General features: G+C 43.1%; 1 protein-coding gene across 4 annotated transcripts in view; it reads left to right on the top strand.

The window, feature by feature from the left end:
- Nucleotides 1-27,398, top strand: part of LOC122561290 (Kv channel-interacting protein 2-like) — a 321,601-nt gene that overhangs the window by 112,395 nt on the left and 181,808 nt on the right. Inside the window, exon 1 of one of the 4 annotated variants that reach the window (XM_043712945.1) lies at nt 15,085-15,554. The exons of 2 other annotated variants lie outside the window; for them this stretch is intronic. In XM_043712945.1, the coding sequence (XP_043568880.1) occupies nt 15,467-15,554 (88 nt within the window). In that variant the 5' untranslated portion in view covers nt 15,085-15,466. Of the gene's footprint in view, nt 1-15,084; nt 15,555-27,398 lie in introns of those variants that run through there. One more of the 4 variants, XM_043712948.1, reaches the window with a different exon arrangement.

Genomic DNA, 27,398 nt, shown 5'->3' on the forward strand with positions numbered 1-27,398 from the left:
TTTCCAATGCCCCTCCCCCAAGTCCCTCCTCCCTAACATTTATCTTAGCCTGCTGGACACACTTTCCTCATTCCTGAAGAAGGGCTTATGCCCGAAACGTCAATTCTCCTGCTCCTTGGATGTTGCCTGACCTGCTGCGCTTTTCCAGCAACACATTTCCAGCTCTGATCTCCAGCATCTGCAGTCCTCACTTTTCCCTCTATACCAGTCAACATTCTAGTAAATCTCCTCTGAACCCTTTCCAAAACTTCCACATCCTTTCTATAATGCAGTGACTAGAACTGTACGCAATACCCCAAGTGGAACTGCACCAGAATCTTGTACAGCTGCAGCATGACCACATGGCTCTGAAACTCAACCTCCCTCCCAATAAACACCAACACGCCATATGTCTTCTTAACAACCCTATAAGATTCCTATAAGAACCCTGTGTGGCAACTTTCAGGGATCTATATACATGGACACTGAGATCTCCCTGCTCATTTACACTACCAAGAATCTTACCATTAGCCCAGTACTTTTTATTCCTGTTGCTCCTTCCAAAGTGAATCACCTCACACTTTTCCACATTAAACTTCATTTGCCACCTCTCAGTCCAGCTCTGCAGTTTATCTATGTCTCTTTGTAACCTACAACATCCTACGTCACTATCTACAACTCTACCAACCTTCGTGCCATCCCCAAACTTACTAACCCATCCTTCTATGCCCTTATCCAGGTCAATTATATAAATGACAAATAACAGTGGACACAAAACAGATCCTTGTGGCACCCCGCCAGTAACTAAACTCCAGGATGAATATTTCCCATCAACCACCACCCTCTGTTTTCTTTCAGCTAGCCAATTTCTGAACCAAACTGCTAAATCACCCTCAATCCCATGCCTCTGTATTTTGTACAATAGTCTGCTGTGGGGAATCTTATCAAATGCTTTACTGAACTCCATATACACCACATCAACTGGTTTACTCTTATCCACCTGTTTGGTCACCTTCTCAAAGAACTCAATAAGCTTTGTGAGGCATGACCTACCCTTCACAAAACTGTGTTGACTATCCCTAATCAACTTATTCTTCTCTAAATGATTATAAATCCTATCTCTTATAACCTTTTCCAACTCTTTACCCACAACCGAAGTAAGGCTTACAGGTCTCTAATTTCCGGGGCTGTCTCGACTCCCCTTTTTGAACAATGGAACAACATTTGCTATCCTCCACTCTTCTGGCATTATTCCTGTAGACAATGATGACATAAAGATCAAAGCCAAAGGCTCGGCACTCTCCTCCCTGGCTTCCCAGAGAATCCTAGAATAGATCCCATCTGGCCCAGGGGACTTATCTATTTTAATACTTTCCAGAATTGCTAACGCCTCCTTATGCACCTTGATCCCATTCGGTCTAGTTGCCTGTATCTCAGTATTCGCCTCGACCACATTGTCTTTTTCTAGTGTGAATACTGACAAAAAATATTAATTTCACGCTTCCCCTATTTCCTCGGACTCCACACACAACTTCCCACTACTATGCTTGATTGGCCCCAATCTTACTCTAGTCATTCTTTTATTCCTGACATAGTTATAGAAAGCTTTAGGGATTTCCTTAATCCGAACTGCCAACGACTTCTCAAGTCCCCTCCTGGCTCTTCTTAGCTCTCTCTTTAGGTCTTTCCTGGCTAACTTGTAACTCACAAGCGCCCTAACTGAGCCATCACATCTCATCCTAACATAAGCCACCGCCTTCCTGTTGACAAGAGATTCAACTTCCTTAGTAAACCATAGCTCCCACACTCGAAAACTTCCTCCCTGCCTGATAGGTACATACTAATCAAGGACCCACAGTTTCAACTGTGCCCATCCCCTGCAGTTTCCTTCCCCAGCCTATGCATCCTAAATCTTGCCTTACTGCATCGTAATTGCCTTTCCCCCAGCTATCACCCTTGCTCTGCAGTATATACCTATCCCTTTCCATCACTAAAGTAAACACAACTGAATTGTGGTCATTATCACCAAAGTGCTCACCTAACTCCAAATCTAACACATGGCTGGGTTCATTATCCAGTACCAAATCTAATGTGGCCTCGCCCCTTGTTGGCCTGTCTACATACTGTGTCAGGAAACCCTCCTGCACACATTGGACAAAAAATGACCCATCTGAAGTATTTGAACTATAGCATTCCCAGTTAATATTTGAAAAGTTAAAGGTCCTCATAACAATTGCCCTGTCACTCTAACTCCTATTGAGGATCATCTTTGCTATCCTATCCCCTGCATCTCTGGAACTATTCAGAGGCCTATAGAAAACTCCCAATGGGGTAACCTCTCCTTTCTAATCTCAGCCCATACTACCTCAGTAGACGAGTCATCAAACATCCTTCCTGCAACCGTAAAACTGTCCTGGACTAACAGTGCCACGCCACCCCCTCTTTTACCATTTTCTCTGTTTTTACTGAAACATCTAAATCCTGGAACCTGCAACATCCATTCCTGTCCCTGCTCTACCCATGTCTCTGAAATGACCACAACATTGAAATCCCAGGTACCACCCCATGCTGCAAGTTCACCCACCATATTCTGGATGCTCCTGGCGTCGAAGTAGACACACTTCAAACCAATATCTTGCCTGCCAGTGCCTTCTTGTGATCTTGAAATCTTAGTTCTGACGTCACTACTCTCATCCTCCCGTATACTTGAATTACAATTTTGGTTCCCAATCTCCTGCTGAATTAGTTTAAACCTATCCAAAGAGCATTAGCAAACTCCTCCCCCCCCCCCCCCCCCCCCCCCTCAATATTGGTACCCCTGTGGTTCAGATGAAGACCATCTTGTTTGTAGAGGTCCCACCTATCCCAGAATAAGCCCCAATTATCCAGGAATCCAAAACCCTCCCTCCTGCACCATCCCAGTGGCCACGTATTCCACTCCTCGCTCTCCCTATTCCTCGCTTCGCTGGCACGGACAACAAACCAGAGATAACAACTCTGTTTGTTCTAGCTCTAAGCTTCCACCCTAGCTCACTGAATTTCTGGTTTAAATCCCCATCTCTTTTCCTATATCATTGGTGCCTATGTGGACCACAACTTGGGGCTGCTCCTCTCCCCCTCAAGGATCCCGAAAACACGATCAGAGACATCACAAAGCCTGGCACCTGGGAGGCAACACACCAACCGTGAGTCTCTCTCATTCCCACAGAACCTCCTATCTGTCCCCCTAACTTTGTAGTCCCCAATGATTAATGCTCCACTCTTCCTCCCCCTTCCCTTCTGAGCAACAGGGACAGAATCCGTGCCTTAGATCTGTTCCCCTTTGTTTACCCCTGGTAAGTCCACCCCCCACAAAAGTAACCAAAAGGGGCTACTTGTTGAGGGGAACGGCCACTGGAGATCCCTACACTGCCTATAGGTTCCCATCGACGTTTGTTTACCTGAGGTGTGACTACCTCCCTGTAACTCCTCTCAATAAATCCCTCCACCTCCCGAATGATCCGAAGCTCATCCAGCTCCAGCTCCAGTTCCCTAACGTGGTTTTCGAGGAGCTGGAGTTGAGTGCACTTCCCACAGATGCAGTCAGTAGGGTCACTACTGGTGACCCTTACCTCCCACATTCTGCAGGAGGAACATTCAACTGCCCTAACTTCCATTCCCACTATTCTAAATTCATAACGAGACTACTGAAAAATTTTTAAAAAAGAAACTGTACTGTTAATAAAATTAGAAATACATAATCGAGAGCTTTGAGAAGAGGTTCTGGATGTATTTGTTCACTGGGCTGGAAGGTTCATTTTCAGACGTCTCGTCACCATACTAGGTAACATCATCAGTGAGCCTCTGGTGAAGCACTGGTGGTATGACCCACTTTCTATTTATGTGTTTAGGTTTCCTTGGGTTGGTGATGTCACCATAGAAAGCAGGGCATAACACCAGTGCTTCACCGGAGACTCAGTGATGATGTTACCTAGTATGGTGACAAAACATCTGAAAATGAACCTTCCAACTCAGCAAACAAACTAATATCCATAAATAGGAGATTCAGAAGGTCTCTTCATTCTAGGGACTGGCCCTCTGGGCTGGCTGGTCAGAGCCCATGTACTGTGCACCTATAAATAAAGGGTGACTTGGTGACAGGATACATACCTCCTTGGAGTTATTTCAGAAGGTGACACCAACAACAGACATGATGGACAGAATAACATCTTGCTGTGATTCTCCCATTCCTTTCCATGGAATTGTTTATATCTACTTGTGACGGTAGACAGAGCCTCAGCTTAATACCTCATCTGAGATACAGCACCTCTGACAGTTCAGCACTGCCTCAGCTTCAATTATAGACACAAGATGTTAGAATGGGGCTTAAGTCTATCACCTCTGAGCCTGAAGTGAGAATATTAACCAGCAGGTTGTGGGTAATTCTTTGATGGTAAATGATTGGGACGTCTGAGGATTGCAGTCTGCTTACTACTGAGTCACTATGTGCCATGAAAGAATTAGGAACATGGAGGCAGAAATAGGGTTTCAATCTCTCAGAAGCAGACTTTGGAACACATTCAAAAAAGCTGATCGGAGATGGAGAAAGTAATTAACAGAGAGACAGCGGTTATCAGCAGCTGCAGGAGCAACATCAATCATCGTAAAACCAATTAAAGAGCTGAGTGTAACACATAATGGAAGCTCATTCTGACCCAGATATCAAACCTCCCTGTAACCTTGTGGGTAAACTGACTAATCCCTCAGTAACCAGCTGATACAGTGAGGCTGACAATTAGTCAACAACTCAATAAGACACTAAACTCATGTTTACTTTGAAGGTCCTCTCTCAGCTCAACACGGAAGGCTGAGAAATACCAACTTGTGAGAACCTCCCTCAGCCCTCCATCCCTTAATGCCCTCTCCATCTGCGCACCCCACCTTCAGATGTTTTTTGCATATTCTCCAAAGTTTTTAAAGGGAAGCTTACCCTAAAGGGAAGTCACGGCAGGAGAGCTTACACCTGTGCTATGCCCCTCCTGTGCTATGTTGGAAGGTCATGCACAATTCCAGCCCTTGCAGCCACATGTGCAGGAAGTATGTCCAACTGCAGCTACTGGCGAACCACACTTCAGAGCTGGAGCAGTGGGTGGACTTACTGTGGAGCTGGGATTATCATGGACAGCACATCCAGTGAGATGGTCATGCCAGACTGAACAGGCAGAAAGAGGTTGGGTAACCACCAGGCAGAGTAGAGGAAACCAGCTCACACAGGGGCGCCTGTCGTCATCTCCCTCGATCAGAGAGACTGTTTTGAATACTATTGAGCGAGGGACTATTGAGGGGGCAGCAGCAGAAAACAGGTCTCTCTCACAGGGGTGCCTCTTGTGAAAAGACAGGAAGGGGAAAAATGACAGGGTTATAGTGATAGGGGATTAAATAGTACAGGGAACACAAAGATTTCTACAGCTGTAAAAGAGACTCCAGAATATATATTTTTTCCATTATTCATGTCACTGACTGGGCCAGCATTTATTGCCCATCCCTAATTGGGCAATTAAAACTCAACCATATTGCTGTGGGTCTCGAGTCACATGTAAGCTAGCAGTTTCCTTCCCTGAAAGACATTAGTGAACTAGATGGGTTTTTCCCAGTCCGCAATGGATTTATGGTCATCATTAGACTCTTAATTCTAGATTTTTATTGAACTCAAATGCTGCCATCTGCTGTGGTGGGGTTTGAACCTGGGTTCTCAGATCATTATTTGGGTTCCTGATGAAGGGCTTTTGCCCGAAATGTCGATTTTCCTGGTCCTCCGATGCTGCCTGACCTGTTGTGCTTTTCCAGCACCACTCTAATCTAGTCTCTGCATTAACAGTCCAGTGATAATACCACTAGACCATCATCACTCCATCAGGATGTTAGTTCCCTGGTGCCAGGGTCAACCTGGCATCCTGAGGGCGAGTGCGACAGCCAGTGGTTGTGGTACATATCATTACCATCAACACAGGTTAAAAAAGGAGTGAAGACCTACAAATAGCGTATAGGGAGTTGGGATGTAAATTCAAAAGTAGGATCAAAAATGTCCTGATTAAAAATGTCAGATGATTACATGGCTGGAGAGAGGGAAGATGGGCCCAGTACAAGCAGGAAGGGTTGGATCTTGGCAAGAGCAGGACTGATGACCGATATTCAGGGTGTGTCAGGCAGAGAGGGGTTTAAATTAGAATGTCAGGGGTTTGGGAACTAAACAGGGAGACACAGGACATAGAAAAATAAGGATAGACACAGAAGACTGAAAGGTAAGAAATTGGAAGTCTGACAAAATAAAGCTCATAAACAAATGGGACCATAGTGCAAACTAAAGTTCAGTTGACTAACAACATTAAAAAGACAAGTTGCCTGTTAATGCTCAGAGCATTTACAATAATGTAGCTGAAATAACAATGAAGATAGGCATAAATGATATAGGTATAATGACAGAGTGACCAAGCTGCAGGGTGACCAAGCTTGGGAACTGATGATTCAGGGCTACTCATTACTTAGGAAGGACAGACAAAAGAGGAAAGGAGGTGGGGCAGAATTGTTTGTAAAGGGGGATATCAGTGCAATCATATGCAAAGATATTCATAAAATCATAATGTGGAATCTGTGTAGGTGGAGCTACGAAATACTAAGGGACTGAATATGTTGTTAAAGGTTGTCCAAATATGTAAGGGAAGGCATTAAATCAGAGATGTGAGCATTAAGGGTACAAATGTAATCATAGGTAACTTTAATTTACATATAGACTGGAGAAACCAAATGAGCAATGGAGGATTTGGAGGATTTCTCGGAGTGTGTACTTGATTTTTTTTTCAATACATTGAGGAATCAACTAGAGGGAAGGCTATACTAGACTGGTCCTGTGCAATGGGAAAGCATTACTTAACAATCTTATTGTGTGGGGTTGTTTAGCAACCATAATATTTTAGAATTCTTCATTAAGCTGGAGAGTGATGTAGTTGAATCTGAAACTGGCACCCTGAATCTAAAGAAAGGATACTATGAGGTTATGAGGTGCAAATTGGCAAGGATGGATTGGGATACCTTACTAAAGGGGTTGACAGTGGATAGGCGATGGCTAATATTTAAAGAAAGTGTGCATGTATTGCATCATTTATTTACTCCTGTCTGGCATAAAAATAAAAGAGAAAAGGTGGCTCAGCTATCACATACAAAAGGATTAGAGAAAGCATTAGATCCAAAGAGGAGATATATAAAATTTCCAGAAAAAGCAGCAAGCCTGAGGACTGGGACCAACTTAAAATTCTTCAAAAGAACACATAACTATTGATCAAGCGGGAGCAAATAAGATTGAGAGCAAAATTGTGGGAAACTTTAGAAACTTCTATAAATACGTGAAGAGAAAAAGACTAGTAAAGACAAATGTACAGTCAGAGGCTGGGGAAATTATAATGGGGAGCAAAAAATGGCAGAAGAATTAAATGTACACGAGATTACAAATAATCTCCCAGAATTGTTAGGAACCGAGGGTCTAATGAGAGGGCAGAATTGAAGGAAATCAGTACTTGTATGAAAATGGTGCTGGGGAAATTAATAGATTTAAAGGCTGACAAATGCCCAGGGCCTAAAAATCTACATCCCAGAGTTTCAAAGGAAGTGGCCCTGGAAATATTGCATGCATTGGAGGTCATTTTCCAAACTTCTAGAGAGTCTGGATCGGTTCCTACAGATTGAGGATGGCAAATATAGCCCCACTATTTCAAAAACCAGAAAATTACAGAAAAGTTAGCCTGCCCTCAATAGTGGGGGAAATGCTGCAGTCAATTTTAAATGAGGTGATAATTGAACATTTGGAGAGCATTAATGGGATTGAACAAAGCCAACGTGGGTTTAAGCAAATTGAGCAAATCAGGCTTAACAAATCTAACAGGTTGTTTTGAGACTATAAATAGTAGAATAGATAAGGGATAACCAGTGGAATTTTAGAAGTCTTCTGAGATGGTCCTTCATAAGAGATTAGCGGACAAAGTTAAAGTACATGGGAGAAAGGGTAATGGATTGGCATGGGTCAAGAATTGGTTGACAAACAGGAAACAGAGTGGGGATAAATGGGAGGAGAACGCAAGGAGACTTCAAAGTGATTCAGTCAAGTTTAGTGAGTGGGCAAACACATGCAGTGCATTATGGCTCAATGTGAAGTTACACACTTTAGTGTAGAAACCAGAAAGCAAGAGTATTGCTTAAATGATAATGTAATGGGAAGTATGGATGTACAAAGGGATCCAGGTGTCTTTGTACACCAGTAAATGGACGTTGACAGGCAGGTGCAGCAGACAATTAGGAAGATAAATGGGATATTGGGCTTCATTGCAAGAAAATTTGAATTCAGAAATAAGGATGTTTTACTGTGTCTTGGTGAGACCACACCTGGAGTGATGCATACAGTTTGGTCTCCCTACTGAAGAAAGGAGTGCCGCACTGTAAAAAGGGTCATTACTGAGGAGGTGCTGCACCGTCGGAGGGTCAGGACTGAGGGAGTGCTGCACTGTCGAAGGGTCAGTACCATGGGAGTACTGCACTGTCAGAAGTTCAGCACTGAGGGAGTGTCACACTATTACAAAGTCAGTACTGGGGGAATGCAGCATTGTCAGAGGTCAGCAGTGAAGGCGTGCTGCACTGTCAGAGGGTCAGTACTGAGGGAGTGTTGCACTGCTCAAGAATCAGTACTGTGGGAGAGCTGTACAATGAGAGGGGCAGTACTGCAGGAGTGCTGCACTGTTGGAGGGCCAGTAATGAGGGAGTGCCACACTGTCAGAGGGTCAGTACTGAGGGAGTGCTGCACTGTCAGGGAGATATTAATGCAAACTTAGATACCAACCCAGAGGAAAAGATGGAAGGGCAGGTGGCCAAATTCTTATTCAAAGAAGGTAATAAGAATTGTCTTTAATGAGGAATGAGGTGGAGAATCAGCCTGAATTTGAGAGATTAGTACCAGGTGGGTGATGGTCCCACTAACAGCAGTTGGGCAATTAAATCCAGGTGTACAGGATGGCAGAGTTAAAGGATATGCTGGAGGTTTATTGGACAGGATGTAATTACAGAATGAAGGAGGGGCAAATCCTGGGAGACAGCTGAAAAGAAGTAGAGGATTTTAAGATTGAATTGTTGTGTTAGGTTCTTTTCCCTAGGTTTCGCACACACCAACTTCGGCAAACAGTTAAAGTTTATTAAAGTTTGTACAAGCTAGGTGACCCCTCTGACATACTTTGCTGGTCGTGTGAAGTTGAGTCAAAATGATGCCCTGAACAAAGAAAACACATCCCCTTTATACAGGTCAGTTGGTAAAGCTCACAGATACTCTGGCCACCCTCACCTCATAACCACATGTTACACCAGGTACAATGGTAGGATTAGGTCATCCTCGGAGGTAATGTAAACATAAATGCCCTAATCCTGGGAATCGTTATGCAGTCGATTTCCTGACTCCGTGATTCCCCAAGACAATGTAGGTATGATATGTCCAAGCTTCAGGGTGGCCCTGCAAATGAGTTCTGGCTCTGTTACTTCCCCAGACAATGTAGATGTGATATGCTTCAGTATTGGGGGATGATCACGCAAGTGAACCTGATTGGCTGGGGGATGGCTATGAAAATATTTCAGATTGGAAGGGACTGAATGAGAGTTTAATTTGATAATCATAGGGGAGTAGCCGCAAATGACTGTCTAAATGAAATGGGAGCCATCTGCATTCTTGCCTGACTGTCGTCTCCATCCACTTCCAGAATGTTCAGTTTCTGGAGGAAGACAGTGCAGTTTAACCCTTTAATATTACATTAATGTCCAGGGAGACAGTCCATTTAATCTTTTAACATTACAGTTGCAGATTGGGAGTGGGATGAGATATGAATTAAAATAGAGGCTGCAAGTTTTGGACAACCTCAAGTTTCAAGGCACAATGCAGGAGGCCTTCCAGGAGGTGATAAATGATGTAAAGGTGGAAGTATGGTGGTGGTTTGAACTCAGACACCTGCTCCTCCTCCAGAAACTGTGAAAATCTCAGTCACCAGAATCTGGAGCTTCAGTTCACTATTCCCCAGGGCCCTCTGTGTGAAGCAGCACTGCCAAAAATAATTCCCTTTCTCATGTCAATCATAATCCTTGGGAAGCTGGTTACTCCCTGAGGGTTTATGGACATCTGTTCCATTCAAGCTCGTCAGATCTCCAGCAGGAGGTGCGAGCACTTCCTCTGAAGTATTCTTTTCATTGCACTGAGGCAGTGTGCAGACACTGGGAAACTTGAATCAAGACCCCTCAGTCTGAACAAAACAAAAATCAGATCAATTCATAGTGACCTGAGAGTCTGCCCATCAGCAACTCCAGACTCTCAGCCAATTACAGCTTCATTCTCATCTTCAGTTCGAGAGGTTAGTGTGAAGAAGGAGAAATTTCCCTTGACGCTGTCCCATCAAACAGTCCCAGGGCAGTTACAGCACAGGGTTAGATAAAGTTAAGCTTCCTCGATACTGATTCTATCAAACACTCGCAGAACAGGGACAGAACAGTGTTAGATGCAGAGTAAAGCTCTTTCTATCCTTTTAAACTAAACATAAAGCATCGTCTACATGATCCCCATCAAACACTCCTAGGATAGGTACAATGTGAGGTAGGATACAGAATAAAGCTCCTTTTTGCACTGTCCCTATCAAACATCCCTAAGACAGGTACAGGGTTATGTTGTCCTGTTTATTTTGATGAAAAGATCTGTCTTTGACATTATCTGCACCTATTCTCTGATGATTGTCACTCGTAGTAATAAGGGAGTGCTACCTTTCCATCAGTGCGACTGTATGTACACAGGTTTCTTGTTTCATGGAAGATGTCGGATTTCTCCTGATGTCCTGGTTAACATTCTAGCCTGAGCTGGAACCCTCACCATGAGATTAAATTGTCATTTCTCTCTGCTGCTATCTGTACTGCAACTGCCATGGACATCAAACTACTAATAGACTGCACACTTCAGTGGAAGTGAGATCCGCTGTGTGTCGTGTTGAGGAGTTTAATTATAGAGAGTTCTTGTTCTTGTTACATCTGGATGGCATACTCCCACTTCATTGTACTTGCTGTGCTTAGTTCTCCTGAGTGAGATTCCCAATGTAGGATTTGGAGTCAGTTGGTGGTATTTGCCAATTCTTTAATGGACTTTGTTTAAATTGATCAAATGCCCTTTCATAGCAAATGGAAAAACTCAATGTATGAGTAGGTCCCAGAGCCAGGGCCAGAACCTGACCTTCTGAAGTAGCTCATTGCTCAATTAAACAATGATAGTACATTCTCACTGGGAAAGAAACATGTGGGTTATGGCCACAATCTGATTAGGTTAGGAATGGGGAAATTAGTAATGAAGAACAAAGATATGACAAAGCAAATAAACACACACTTTATAATACCATCATCTCAAAAGAAGCCACACATCATTTCCCAGATTTGGAGGTGCTGGTGTTGGACTGGGGTGTGCACAGTTACAAATCACACAACCCCAGGTTATAGTCCAACAGGTTTCATTGGAAACACTAGCTTTCGGAGCGCCACTGATGACGGAGCAGTGGTCCGAAAGCTAGTGCTTCCAATTAAACCTGTTGGTCTATAACCTGGTGTTGTGTGATTTGTAACTTTGAATTAATTCCCAAAAGTGCGAGAGAGGCAGCGTTCTTTTGGAAGGAAGAGTTGAAGGAAACTTGTATTAGCAAAAAAAAGCAAGAAAAATCAATGGGATTGAAAGCTGATGAATCCCCAGGGACCTGATCACTTACACCCCAAAGCACTGAAGGAGATGGCCATGGAAATAGCAGGTGAGTTGATAATGATTTGCAAAATTCTGTTGATTCTGAACCATCCCAGTCATTTGGAGAGGCAAATGTAATATCACTACTTAAAAAAAAGAGAGAAAAACTGGGATTTACAGACCGGTTAGTCTAACATCAGGTGGATGGAAAACACTGGAGTCCACTATAATGGTTGTGATTATAGGACACTTAGAAAATACCAATAGAATCTGACAAAGTAAACATGGATTTATGAAAGGATACCTATGCTTGACTATGCAAAAGTGAGGACTGCAGATGCTGGAGATCAGAGTCAAGATCAGAGTGGTACTGGAAAAGCAGAGGAGGTCAGGCAGCATCTGAGGAGCAGAAAAATCAACATTTCAGGCAGGAGCCCTGCCCAAAATGTCGATTTTCCTGGTCCTCAGATGCTACCTGACCTGCTGTGCTTTTCCAGTACCACTCTACTCATGCTTGACAACCTACTGGAGTTTTTTGAAGATGTAACCCAGAATAGATTAGGGATAACCAGTAGATCTGGTATATTTGGATTTTCAGAACAAGCTTGATGTTCCAGATCACAGAGTATGATCACAGAATCACAGTATTGGTGGAGCAAACTAGATGGGCTGAATGGCCTAATTAATGGCTCCTATATCTTATGGTCTATAATTACAGTACAGAAGGAGGCCATTCAGCCCATTGTACCCAGTGGCTTTATTATTGTGGATGAGTGTGAGGTTATGCACTTCAGTAGAAGAAACAGAATGGCAGAGTATTATTTAAATGGTGATGGATAGGAAACATTGATCTAAGAAGGGACCCAGGGGGTCCTTGTACATCAGTGTAGCAAGTGCCAATTGGGAAGAAAAATGGTATGTTGGCCTTCATTGCAAGAGGGTTTGAGTACAGGAGTAAGGAAGTCTTTCTACAGTTGTAGAAAGGCCTTGGTGAGACCACACCTAGAGTTTGGGTGCATGTTTGGTCTCCTTACCTAAGTAAAGATATATTGTGCATTGAGAGGCTGCAGTGATGCCCCAGCGAAAATGTCAGGCACAAACGAGACTGGGGTTCATTGTCATGCTCTGAATGGTGAACAAACTGGCAATAGATCACTTGTAAGAACGCCAGTGTCTGGAGCCCACCCTGAGCCAGTGGTCAGCAGCTCCAGGGACAAGATGGACAAGTACATTGGGGAAAGGAGACAAGTTTCAGAGACACAAAGATTAAATACTGCAGGTGTTGAAAATTGCAAGTAATAACTATAAATGCTGGAAATATCTCACAAGTCTGGCAGCTTTTGTGGACTTTTTATTTGACAGGCTTTCTCCCATTGACCTCCTGATTATCTCAAATGTTTTTTATTTGTAAGAGTCAGAGATTTTGTCCTATTTCTAACCATGTTGAGGACAATCCAATAAGATTGCACAATGCAATAAAGTCTTCCAGTGGCATCTGTCTTCTTCATTTCATGCAACACAGACAGCTCATTAGCTGTCTCTTCAGGTTCATTCTCTGATGGGTCTTACTCTGATGTACTCAGTCATTAGAAATGCTATTTATATTTTATATTATATATTAACTAAATGATATTTACTCATTCATTCCAACTTAAGAAATTGACATTCAATCAAGATGAGTTTTCAGCAGTAAAAAGACACTGATGAACTGTTTTGCAATTGTCAGCTAAAGAATGAGCGTTTATAATGGTGGGGAGTGGGGACATCTTAGCTTAGTTTGGTAGCTTTCCTCACTAGTAAAACACCATAAAACCATAAGGTCTGTTCCTCCATTTAATCATAGTTGATATGTTTCTCAACCCCATTCTAATGACTTTTCCCCTTAACTTTTGACTATTTTTATATTTAAAGATGTATTATGAAATATTAGGGATCTAGAATCAATCATTGTTAGGTCAATAGATGTAATAATGATGATTGTTAAATCTAAAGATGTAGTAACAATTACTAAGAGGTGCAAAATACAATAGTAGTTATCATCTCAGAAGTTCCTCAGTATGGTGTCCCAGGCTCAACTATCTTTAGTTGCTTCATCAATGACTTTCCCTCCATCATAAAGTCAGAAGTGGGGATTTTCACTGATGACCACACAATGTTCAGCATCATTCAGGACTTCTCAGATACAGATGTAGTCCATGTCCAAATCCAGCAAACCCTAGACCATAGCTAGGTTGGGGTTGATAAGTGAGCTACATTTGCCCTACACAAATACCAGGTACTTTCAGTAATTTTCTGTGGTGGAATAAAACACCTTTAATCTGGCAAACATCTGTAAGTCCTTCAAAGGATCACATTGAGACCAAACCACATTGCACAATAGTCCAGGTGACCAATAGGTTAGTCAAAGAGATAGGTTTTAAGGAGCATCTTAAAGGAACAGAGAGAGAGAAATAGGAGGTTGATGGAGGAAATTGCAGACACCTGACTCAGCATCTGAAGACATGGCTAGCCATGGTGAGTGAAGAAAGTGGGGACAGCTGAAGGGACCAGAACTGAAGGTGCGCACAACTATCGGAAAGGTGTAGGGGTGAGCAAAAAGGAAGCATTTGAATATGAGGGTGAGAGTTAGTCTGATTCCTGAGATGAAGCGATTTGCCTTGTGAGGAAACTTGAAGTCTGTATCCATTGGAATTTGGAAGAATGGGAGGTGTCTTTTTTTGAAACATTGAATTCTGCACCCAAGTGATAGGGGGGATGCTGAGAGACCATTTCCCCCTCTCAGGAATCCAGAACTAGGAGACAGTTTCGAAATAAGGAGTCTCCTCATTAGGCTGGAGATGAGAAGGAATTCCTTCTCTGAGTGGTTGGAATGCTCTTCCCCAGCAATGGAGGTTAGGCCATCTCCTGGGTTAAGCTAGAGATATTGAAGAGTGAGTCAGGGTCAAAGGGGACAGGTGGGAAAGTGTGGTAGAGGTCACATCAGGATAATCATGAAATTATTGAAAAGTCTGCCCCTGATTCGATTTTATTACCAGTTCAGGGAGTCCCCACCACCCAGCTAGTGGGGAGGGTCAGAATTGGAAAATCAGCAGCAGAGTTTTGGAGGAGGTGTACGCTATGGAGCCTTCGTTTCAGATCCGATACAGCAGCAACCTTCACTATATGTGGGACTCAGTCCTGTACTCATTAAATGAGTAATGAGATCAGAGAATGTACGGCTGGTGGGTGCTGCTGTTGTTCCTGTTTGCAACTGAGAATCTCTGTCTTCGGGAGATATCGTGCGAGACCAGATCCTTACCTCCCGAGACTCATCTGTATTTATATATGTTTTTATAGTTGAGGTTGGTATGAACCACCGAGTCTGTGGTTACCTTGGCAACCATATTCGTCTTTAATTCGCTGTAACCACAAGCAGATGTTATATGTGAGTGGTGCTTTGGCTGAGAGCTGTCTACCCTTCACAGAGAGAGAGAGAAATACGTCAATTTAAAAAAAAACAATTTGAGACTTCTGAGAATCGTGGAGCTGCAATCGAGCTGTGGACGCCTCACAGAGTATCCCTGACAAGGGGGAACACTTCAAAGGATTCCCATCAAGTGGGGCAAGGAGTGGTGCACCGCAGAACTCTCCTCGCTGTCGACTCTTGTGTGGACTTTGCATTTCAAATTAGAACCGTTTTATCTTTAACCATAAATTCATCCCTCTCGGCTTCCACTCAGAATGAGCGTCTGCAAGAAACGCTGCAAGAGACAGCTGACTAAACTAGCTCGCTTCTTCTTTCGATTTCTCACTGGCACTTTAAGCCAAGGTAAGGGGACCATCCAATGGGAAGCATGGCGTTTGGTTAAGAGCTGTATCCCCTCAAGACATTAACCCCCCCGCCCCCCCTCCCACCTCCCTCCACCACTCCCACCCCCCAACCCGGGCACAACCCGTCTCTCGGTCAGGCCTGTGTGAATCCAGAGTGTAAATCCAGAAGCTCTGTGCCTGGATGTGACTATTAATTGATCAGACGGGGCAAATGTGGATGATCGGGGAGGGTTGAGTGAATGAGACAAAAGCTCATTCAAAGGCGAGGATTGTTGGTACAGACCTGCCGGGCTGAATGGCCTCCTCTTGTGTCCTGAGATCTCTCTGTTTTGACAGTGATGTGAATGAAGTCTGTGTATGTGATGCGTGAATAAACTCCATCAAGCCTGACCTGCACCCTGGGGGGTGGGAGACCGATATCTCCAGGGGGAATACTCTGCCAGAGAGAGAGGATGATTTGCTTTGGTCTCAGGCTTGTTTTCTTGATTAACTTTGACCTTAATTTGTTGCTGAAGCTATGTCAGGAAGGATGTACTGTCCCCCTTTCTGCTCTGTCACCTCTACCCGCTGATGCCCTAGTCAGCTGGGCACTTGGCTTTACCCAGCTGCCCACACCCACGTGTCAGCCCAGTTTGGGGTCTGGGGGCTTGGTTCCTTTGGTGACAGGAAATGCAGATGTTCCTGAGCTTGTCCGCTGGCAAAGCAGCAGTTGCTGAATTCCCAGAGGGAAAAAGAACTGTTTGAAAAGTAACTCTCTTGGAAGTGAAAATATAGGTTGTACAGGAACTCCATTTCAAAGTATATTGATTGAATTAGGGGTGCCTTGTGGATCCATGGTAGCACCCCCATCACTGAGCTCAGTTGCCCAGGTTCAAGTCCCACCTGTTCCAAACATTTCCAAGTAAATGAGTCAGACCAATGTGCATCTTTGATATTTTGTGCTGTATTTTTTTCAGGAAGGGGAAACGCAGCTGATTTTCATCCTCCTTAATCCAGTTTAGCCCAATGTTAAAGCCAGCCCTAGACCACATGCAGCCCCCTCTCCTCCCTCTGTCACTGTCCCTTAGTGCTGCCAGGCTGAGATCATTGCAACTCAACAGAGATGAGGAATTGGACCAAAAGCCTTCCTGCTGGTTTCTGTGGCCCAGTCCCTCACTGTACAACCTGCTGAGCCTTTAGTGGGGTTGGCCTCGGGTCAGGGTGGGTGCTGGGGAGTCAGGCTCACTGACCTGTCCACTCAACTTTCCTGTAAAGATGTGGCAGAGACTGGCGTTGACTGAAATGCCGCAGAATTGCTTTTGGAGAGGAACAGGGGAGTTTAGCCTCCCCCCCCCCCCCCCAACAATGTACCATGCAAATATTATCCCTCAGACCATCTGACAGTGAGCATCAGACATCACTGCTCTTTGTGAGATCTTGCTGTGCATTAGATGGCTGCGGATTTTGCTCAAGCAGCCCAGTGACTTTCATTTAATGGGAGCTCATTCCCTGCTAGATGATATATCTCAACGCCACCTCACACCTCTTCCCTGCACCACCCCACAACACACACACGCACACACACCAAACCTTCTCTTCACTCTAAAGCTGCATTGCCAGTGCTTGGCTTATGAAAATGCAAATTAGATGTTCCCAGGCTAAACAGGACAAAGGAGCATTTTGCATTTTATTAATGTCGTTCACAACCTCAGACCGCCTCAGAAAGTGCCATGCAGCCAATGATACACCTTTGAGGTCACATCCCTGTTACAATCTAGGAAACACAAACTAATTTCCAAACCAGCGAACATCCATAATTCAGCACCAGAAAACAGAAAGGACAATCTGAGAGATGATGTTTGAGGGATAGCTATAGCTCAAGAGGACACTGGAGAGAGCTCCCCCTACAAAAGAGTTCCAAGGTAACGTTCTAGACTGTTCAAATTGCCAGAGGGTGCTTTATTCTGTATCTAACCCCATGCAAGTGTTTGATGGAGACAGTGTAAAGACATGAGTTACTCTGTATCTAGCCTCATGCTGTATCTGTCCTGGGAGTATTTGATGGTTACAGTGTAGAAGAAGTTTTACTCTGTATCTACTCCTGTATGTACCTGCACTGGGAATTTCTGATGCAATTATATTGTCTTCGATGGTAATAGTTGATTTGGGAATGAATGATGAGCTGACATTTCTCCCTGTGGTGAGAATATAAAGCCACAAATTAAGAATTCTGAAAAATGAAAGAAGACCCAGCATCAAAAGAGAATATGACTCTATAAAATATTTAACCTCTAATTAAAATACAGCTGCCTAAGAATAGCTAATAAGATCATCATTCTTTTCAAAACTAAGTCCAATCATTCTGCACTCATTTAGAGATGGTTTCATACCTCAGGAATGAAGCAGGGCATTACATTGAAGTAGCACTTGTCACAACATTGAATATTTAAATCAAGTGTGTTATCTTCTGCCATACTGCAACAACAATATGCAGCTCTTAATGCTCCTTTAAAATAATAAACACTCCCAAAACATTTCAGACAGGTTGATGTGTAAACATGTTGGCCAAAGGAAATGATTGTAATGATTTTCTAAAAGACAAATGTAGTGTGGCATGGTAGGGGGAGAGTGTCAGAGCTTGGGGTCCAGGCAGCTGATGGCATGGCCACCACTTGACGGAATGTTAAAACCAGGGTTGCACATTCCAAGGTTCAGGACTATGCACTGAGGGACGCACTAAAGCCTGGGGCAGCTGCCGCCAAGGCGCATTGGGGAAAGATCACCGTCTGAGGTCTTCCTGCTGAAGGTAAATGGGGGCCTGTTCACTTATTGGACCCTCCTGCTATCTCAATTATATGTAAATATAGTCTTACACAAGTAAGAGATGCCTTTGAATTGTTTGTTGGATAGAGTCAAACTCCAATGTTTGTTTGTTTTCTTCACATATTACTGTACAGGACTGAACTGCTTTAGCGACTTTGTATGTATGTATACATACATTTTTATGAATAAAGTATATTCTTGAAATTAATAAAAAAAAATCTCAAGTGGCCAGAAATAGAGAAGTGCAGAAATTGGCCTGGAGGAGATTAGAGAGACAAGCATGGGGTGATAAATAAACAAGCATTGGGCATCACCATAACCTGAACGTCTATTCAGACAGCTCTAGCCCCAGTCCTAATTTACGTCAGGTAATTGATATCAGGTGATAAGTAAACAGGACCTAATGTAAATTAGGATCGGGGCTGGAGCTGTCTGAATAGACGTTCAGCTTATAGAAGGGGGAAGATGGGAAACTGGTCAGGAAGATATTGGAATTATTGAGTTTGGAGATCACAGAGGTAGGAATGAGAGTTTCAATAGCAGATGGGCTGGGGCAGGGGTGAAGTCCAACAGCTTATCACTGTATTTCACATCCCCCAGTAAACAACAGGTACAGCAGCGCTAAGTAATTACAAATTATCATTGAGTTTCAAACTCCTGTTACTAGTTATATGCATGAGGAATATATGTAATAGTCAGGAAAGACTGATTTCAAGAGAAAAGATAAGGATGATGGTGTTGGTAGAATGATCTAATTCAACATTGTGAAGGGATTCATTAGAATAAAAATAGAAAAGCTTTTTCCACCTTTTGGGGAGTCACAGGTCAGGACAGTGAAATGGTCAAGGTGAACATTATTTCAGGGGAAGCTAGATTAACACATGAGGAGGATAGGTGTAGAAGACTTTATTAATAGGTTTGAATGGAGAAGGATGGGAAGAGATTTGTTTAGAATATGGACACCAGTAGAGAGCTGTTGGGCAGAATGGCCTGTTTCTGTTCTGTAAATTCTGTGGTCATCTAGTTGATTAATATGGCAAAAGTGAGGACTGCAGATGCTGGAAACCAGAGTTTAGATCAGGGTGGTGCTGGAAAAGCACAGCAGGTCAGGCAGCATCCAAGGAGCAGGAAAATCAACATTTCGGGCAAAAGCCCTTCATCGGAATCCTGATGAAGGGCTTTTGCCTGAAATGTCGATTTTCCTGCTCCTTGGATGCTGCCTGACCTGTTGTGCTTTTCCAGCACCACTTTCACTTAAACTCTAGTTGCTTAATATGCTCTTGTCCTAGCGGGAAATTTCTTAACAATGTTTTAAATGTTTATTAACAGGAGAGAAATGTCTGACTGAAAGATTGTCTTTTTTTTGTTTAATTTCATATTTTGGTTTCCAGAGCCACAGTATGTTATCCCCAAACAACTTAACCTCACATTGAGTGACCAGCCTTTCCTAACACTAACCCCAAACAAACCCATTTTGCTTCATTTTGTTTGCAAAGTGTTAAAGTTTGAGAAGGATTTTGAGTAACTGGAGTTGAGATGCAGATCAGCTATGAGCTAACTCAATAATAGAACAGGTTTGAGGGGCTGAATGACCGCTATATGTTCCTATAGAGAAAGAGAGGATACTTTCAGCAGGTGATTTTGTTTTTAGATGCTACATGAGGACTATGGATTCATTTCCTCCCTCACAGCACTCTGTTCAGTCATTCTAATGCCTTCCCGATCTCTCTCCCATCTCTGCCCAACACATCTCCAGTTCTGTCACAAATTGCACTTCCAAATGCCCTCTTTGGCCCCCTCTCCCAGTGCAAAGAAATTTTGCTTTCCTTCCCTCTCACACTTGCAGTTCACTCTGAAAAGATCTGTCACCTAAGTTCCTTTGTGCTGTCTCTGTTTGTCAAGAAGTGAGATTTGACTGAGAATGCCAGCAAGACTGTCCTGATCCAGCTTTCCATCAGCGATTGGGAGATATTGTGTTGGATAAGATTAGCAGCTAAATAAGTTCCTACAAAACTTTCAGCAAAAAAAATGACAGAACAGCTAAACATTTATTATAACGTCAGTTGACTCTACATTGATCTGATCTGGTTGCAATGTTGCATTGACTGTCCTGATAACAAAAACATTTTGCTCCTCAGTTGGGTCATTCTAACAGCAGAACAGTTTTCCCGATTCCCAATTTGCCTGAAGATGTCGGGTGATATTATGGGGCAGTTACTCCCAAAACCACATGTGACAATCTGAACCTTAACAGAAACTTTGGCTGTGGGCAATGGTGGGAGGGTGATGGGAAGGGAGATGGGTGATGGGTGGGGAAAGGACTGCAAAAATAATCTGCTTTACGTGCTAACACTGCTCCATTATTGGCTTTTATTTTTCTGTGTGAGGGCACTAAGTGTGCTAAGGATGTCATCTCCTCTACATTGTTTGACAGCATCGATACTCCGGGGGGTATAGTGCATAGCTGGGAAACCAGGCCACCAGATGTTCAGCATCACGAGCTAAATTTATGTTAAGGTTGATTGATTTCATAGCAGTGATGAAAGAGAGAGCTTTCTGGTGATTTTCACAGCTCAGCCTCTCACATTATACTTAACCCATGGCAGACCACATTGCCTGTTATCAGGTAATAGGAACATTTCTACAAAATATTCTCCAATTTATTACTGCGTTATATTTTTACATCACACAATATTGTCCACAATCAAAGTTGAGGGGAGTTAAACATTTCCTTACAACACAGGCTTAGGTACAGAGTAAACCTTCTTCTAAATATTTTCCCAATAAACCTAATCACAGAAACATTATGATACACTGCTAGAATAGGTGAGCCCTATTCCCATCAAACACTCCAAGGATAGATATAGCACAGGGATTCAATACAGAGTAAAGCTGCCTCTACACTGTCCCCATCAAACATTCCCAACACAGGGTTGAATACACAAGAAAGCTTCTTCCACACTGTCCCCATCAAACACTCCCAGCTCAGCTACAGCATGGGGTTAGATACAGAGTAAAGATGACTCTATACTGTCCCCATCAAACATTCCTAGGACAGGTACAGCCTGGGTAAATATAGAATATGGCTTTCTCTATGCTGTTCCCATCCCAGGTCAGATACAGTATCGGGATGGATACAGAATAAAGCACAATGCCCCAAACTGTTGGCATTGCACTAAGATTAAAGGCTCCTCAGCTGTAGCAACATTGAACAACTTTCTTTCATCTCCCTAACAATGGTGTACCATAACAAAATATTCATGTATTATTCTAATGCTTATATGGCCTCAGTGAACTTCTAGCTTAAGCCCGGAAGGTGTCACAGTACACTCCTTGGACATTTCCAACTCATTTCTCTTCCTCGTCCCTTTTCTGGCAAATGATGATTGTTTTTTCTGCTGTGATCCTGATTGAAATGCTGTAAATATAATAGCAGGTTTTGGAATAAACTACATCTAACACCCAGGACATGAAACAGAGGGCTACATCCAGTTCCATCACTACACAGCCACTGTTGTTATTGAAAAATGGGAAAGTTACAACTGAGAAACAGGTCTGTTCCATGTTGTTACCCATCACAGCTTCCTATATTCTGACATCGTTAGGAGTTAGGACACAGCAGAATTTCCTGTAACCCTATGTTCGCTTTTTCACCCATGGGATGTGGGTCAGCATTTATTGCCCATCTTTCGTTGGCCTTGACAAGATGGTAGTGAATTGTTTTCTTGAACTGCTGTAGTCCACATGCTGTAAGTTGACCCACAATGCCATTTGGGATGGAATCCCTGGCGTGGATGTTTGTGGATGTGGTGCCAATCCAGTGGACTGCTTTATCCTGGATGATGTCAAGCTTCTTGAGAGTTGATGGAACTGCACTCATCCAGGCAAGTGGGGAGTATCCCATCTCACTTGTGTCGTGTAGATGGTGGACAGGCTTTGGGGAATCAGGAAATGAGTTACTTGTAACAGAATCCCTAGCCTCTGATCTGCTCTTGCAGTCACTGTATTTATATGGCTAGTTTAGTTCCATTTTTGGTTCTGATAACCCCCAGGATATTGAATTCAATTATGGTAACATTATTGAATGTCAAGTGGCAATGGTTACATCGTGTCTTATTGGAGATGGTCATTGACTGGCATTTGTGACGCATAAACATTGCTTGCCAATTTTCAGCCCAAGCCTGGATATTGCCTAGACCTTGAACATGGACTGCTTCAGTATCTGAGGGGTTGTGAATGGTGTTGAACATTGTACAATAATTGCTGAACATGAACATTTCTGATCTTATGATGGAAGAACGGTCATTGATGAAGCAGCTGAAGTTAGTTATGCTGAGGAACTCCTGAAGAGATGTCCTGGAGCTGAAATGACTGAAATCCAACAGCCACAACCATCTTCCTCCGTGCCAGGTATGATTCCAACCACCGGAGAACCTTTCCCTGAACTTCCATTTGTAGAGGTTAGAATTTGGTCAGCCAGATGTGCATAGTCAATAACCGAAATAGAAATTGGTGGCAAAACTCAGCAGGTCTGGCACCATCTGCAGAAAGAAAACTGTCCAGTGATTCTTCATTAGAATGGTTTAGATCTCCAGTGGTCACAGTTCTTTATGTTACTATACATCAGTCAGTTCTAGTGATGTTGACAGCTAATGAGCTGAGGCAGGGACAGAGATAGCCAATAGTACAGAAGATGAAATAAGAGTTATATACATAGAGCCATAGAGGTGTACAGCACGGAAACAGACCCTTCGGTCCATTCGTCCATGCCGACCAGATATTCCAACCCAATCTAGTCCCACCTGGCCTATATCCCTCCAAATCCTTCCTATTCATATAGCCAACCAGATGCTTTTTAAATGTTGCAGTTGTACTCTCCTCCACCACTTTCTCTGGCAGCTCATTCCGTATATATACCATGCTCTGCATGAAAAGGTTGGCCCTTAGGTCTCTTTTATATCTCACACTACATCTATGCTCTCTAGTTCTGGACTCCCCCACCCCAGGGAAAAAAACTTTGTCCATTTATCCTATCCATGCCCCTCATGATTTTATAAACCTCTATAAGGTCAGCACTCAGCCTCCGACGCTCCAGGGAAAATAGCCCTAGCCTATTCAACCTCTCCCTATAGCTCAAATCCTCCAACCCTGGCAACATCCCTGTAAATCTTTTCTGAACCCTTTCAAGTTTTGCAACATCTTTCCGATAGGAAGGAGACCAGAATTGCACGCAATGTTCCAAAGGTGGCCTCACCAATGTCCTGTACAGCCGCAACATGACCTCCCAACTCCTGTACTCAATACTCTGACCAACAAAGGAAAGCATACCAAACGCCTTCTTCACTATCCTATCTATCTGTGACTCCACTTTCAAGGAGCTATGAATCTGCACTTCAAGGTCTCTTTGTTCAGTAACTAGGACCTTACCATTAAGTGTATAAGTCCTGCTAAGATTTGCTTTTCCAAAATGCAGCACCTCGTTCTTTGAGATGGCAGAAGTTTATTGTAGGAAGTCCATTTAGAAAAATGACACCGAGCTTTGCTCACCATATCCACCACACCCTACCTCAATCCAATGCCATTGTCAGTCATTGACCCTGTTCTAACTCTCTTTTGCTTAGCTTCTTGAAATTGTAGGAATTGTTTCATATAGCTTTGGGTTACTTGTCAACAGTATTTACCCAGAAAGAAATAGCACATGCAAACTCCGTGCCTGATCCAAAGCCACAAAATTGGTGGCAGCCATTCTCAGCGAGGTGTCTTGGCCAATCAGAGTCAATTTGCTTGGTTTAAAATTTAAACAAAGCTCAGCAGTTTACTGTCAGTCATCATTAATCTGTACATTCTTCAGGGCAATGCCTGTACTAATCTGTGTCCAGCTAATCAATTTCCACGATTGCAGTACAAACGTTGTTTTGCCTTTGCATTTTGGTATTCTTGCAAATTGTCCTGGCAAGTATAAAATGGAAAACTTCCACAAAATCTGTCTTTTTCAGGATCTGTGCTGCCAAGTGACAATTACACAGCACCGTTGAGTGATGGATTCCTAAATCCCACTGTGACCCTTAATGAGAGGGTGGGGTTGGGTGAACTGTTGGGTGAAGTAAAATGTGGAGAAAGTGGAATAAATCATTGTCTTCCATACTGTCAATGTCTGTGCCCAGAACCTCTCCTCTCATTAGGGAACATTGGCCTGTTTCTCCAGAGATCACTGAATGCGGTTGTAGTTTTACTTTGAGTTAATGATGAAGACAGAAAGAGTGACCCAAATTACCAACTACCATCCCATCAGCTTTCATTCTGTTAACTGCCATCCATCACCCAATTAACCTATAATTTTATCAGCTCATGTAATATCTTTCTCTTGGACCGAGACATAGCATTCTTGTAAAGGGTAATGTCTGATTCTAATGATATGTTTTATCCGATTATGTGATCCAATTATGTGATTTATATCATGCAAAGCACTTTTCTGTGAAGATCACTTTGAAATATCTTATCTTAAAAACATTGATAGCGAGATGCTTTTATATTGCATCTTATCACATATACCCTGAACGTTTCTAGTATTACATGGCATTACGTTAATGATGAGGACATTGGGTGGACATGAACAGCAGCCATTTTTTTACAAAGCAAGATCCCACAAGCAGCAAAGTGTTGAATGAGATGCATTAGGAGATATCATTTAAGATACCAAGTGTTGGGTGGCACACTGGGACAAACTCGCCATTGATACAGGCAGATGTGGTGTTAATTCTCAGAGGATATTTCTGAAAGATATGACTTCTGCTCCTCTTCAATATTGCAGCCTTGTTGTCAAACTTGCTAACTTTGTACTAACCTTCACATTTACATTTCTCTGAGATTTTGTTTTTATTTATTCATGGGATGTGGGTCGGCATTTATTGTCCATCTCCAACTGACCTGGAGAAAGTGGTAGTGAGTCATCCACTTGAACCACAGAAGTCCTTGGACTACAGGGACTCCCATAGCACAGTTAGGGGGGAGGAATTCCAAGATTTTGATCCTGGGATGCTGAAAGAATGGCAGTGCTCAGGCCTCTTGTACGTTCCCAATTTTCATCGATTCCATCATTGGTGGTCAGCCCTTCAGCTGCTGAGGTCTGAAGTTCCCTTCCCTACCTTTCACAAGGGCAATTAGGGATGGACAAAACTGCTGACCTCATCAATAGTGCTCAAATACTATGAATGAACAACAAAAGAAGTTTCCTTTACAAGGTGTGTCTTCCAATCTACCTCTTTGGTCAAACGTTTAGTTTCCTAATGTGCAACTCCTCTTTATCTGTCTAATTCTGTTTGATGGCCCTCCTGCAAAGCATCTCAGGTTGTTTTACAATATATGTGGTGCTATATAAAGGCAGGCTGGTGTTGTGGGTTCGAATCTGACCTCACCAGGAGCTGAACAAGTGAAATGACAGGCAACTGGCCCATTGTAGCTAAACACTTCTCCCTGAAACCCCCACAGCCGTTTAATCTCCTGAGAATGGTAAGCTATCGAAAGGAATAATATTCAGGAAAACAACTCCCTGTCTCCTTCAGGTGATTGTATTTAGTCTGAGCGATGGTGCTAAATTATTGAGTGCCCCAGCTTATGAATGAGCAAAGTATTCATTACCTTACGTGTCTCTCGGAACTCAGATATGTTTTCGAATTGTCTCACAACTAGTTATTTTCTCTGCCAGTATTAAACAGCAATGTCAAATATTTTAAAAGCTTTTTCAAGTGTTTTCCACTTACAGACCCAAGATGTAAAACATCACACCCAAGGTGTGAATACTGACAATTCCAAATCACAGAATTAAAATTCCGGATAATGATTGTGACCCAACTTTTCCTGGACCTGAATATTTGATCTTCTGGGAGTTCTAGCCAATTTTGCTTTCAAATTTCAGAGAAGCCCTTGGCAAGTGTGTTGGTTCAGGTGGTAGCCAGGTTCCACCAAGTAAGCTCTGAAGCTTTTAGATCAGCTGATCGCAAGGAATGACTAACTGAGCCTAATTGTTCCATTGTTTAACTGCTCAGTGACAAAGTCATTGAGACTCCTGATCCCAGCATTACATATAAATGTGCCAGTTCCAAAATCTGTAGGCCATTCAGCCCATCTGGGCCTGCTCCACCATTTAGTAAGATCATGACTGATCATGACTCATTCCACTCTGCTGGTTTACCTCCATAACTTCCCGACTCAGGCGACTGACTGTGTGGAGTTTGCACATTCTCCCCGTGTCTGTGTGGGTTTCCTCCGGGTGCTCCGGTTTCCTCCCACAGTCCAAAGATGTGCAGGTCAGGTGAATTGGCCATGCTAAATTGCCCGTAGTGTTAGGTAAAGGGGTAAATGTACGGGAATGGGTGGGTTACGCTTCGGCGGGTCGGTGTGGACTTGTTGGGCCAAAGGGCCTGTTTCCACACTGTAAGTAATCTAATCTAATCTAATCTAAAAAACTCTTGTCTATCACAACTCTATCGAACGCAACCTAAATGGATTAATTGCCTTCATCTTCATTGTTTTCTGTGGAAATGAATTGCATGAAGGAGTTGAGATGGAAAATTAGCTCTATGATTGTCTTAAATGTGGAAACAGGGTACATGGGCTGTATGATCTACTCTGGCTCCTAATTTTTATGCTGTTATTTAAAGAGGTCAGTAAGGTCTGGAGGACAGAGTCAGAAAAGGAATGAAAACAGCTGCAACATCAGCACTTGTCATGAGCAGAGATGGTGGTGTAGGGGTAATATCACAGACTAGTAATTCAGGATGCCAGGCTAATACCCCAGGATAAAGGTTTGAATCCCACAATGGGCGGCATAGTGGCTCAGTGGTTGGCACTGCTGCCTCACAGCTCCAGAATCCCAGGTTCAATTCCAGCCTTGGGCGACTGTCTGTGTGGAGTTTGCACATTCTCCCCGTGTCTGCGTGTGTTTCCTCTAGGTGCTCCGGTTTCCTCCCACAGTCCAAAGATGTGCAGGTCAGGTGAATTGGCCATACTAAATTGCCCATAGTGTTAGGTGCATTAGTCA

This window comes from Chiloscyllium plagiosum, chromosome 22 (genome assembly GCF_004010195.1).
Source record: "Chiloscyllium plagiosum isolate BGI_BamShark_2017 chromosome 22, ASM401019v2, whole genome shotgun sequence".
NCBI lineage: Eukaryota > Metazoa > Chordata > Chondrichthyes > Orectolobiformes > Hemiscylliidae > Chiloscyllium > Chiloscyllium plagiosum.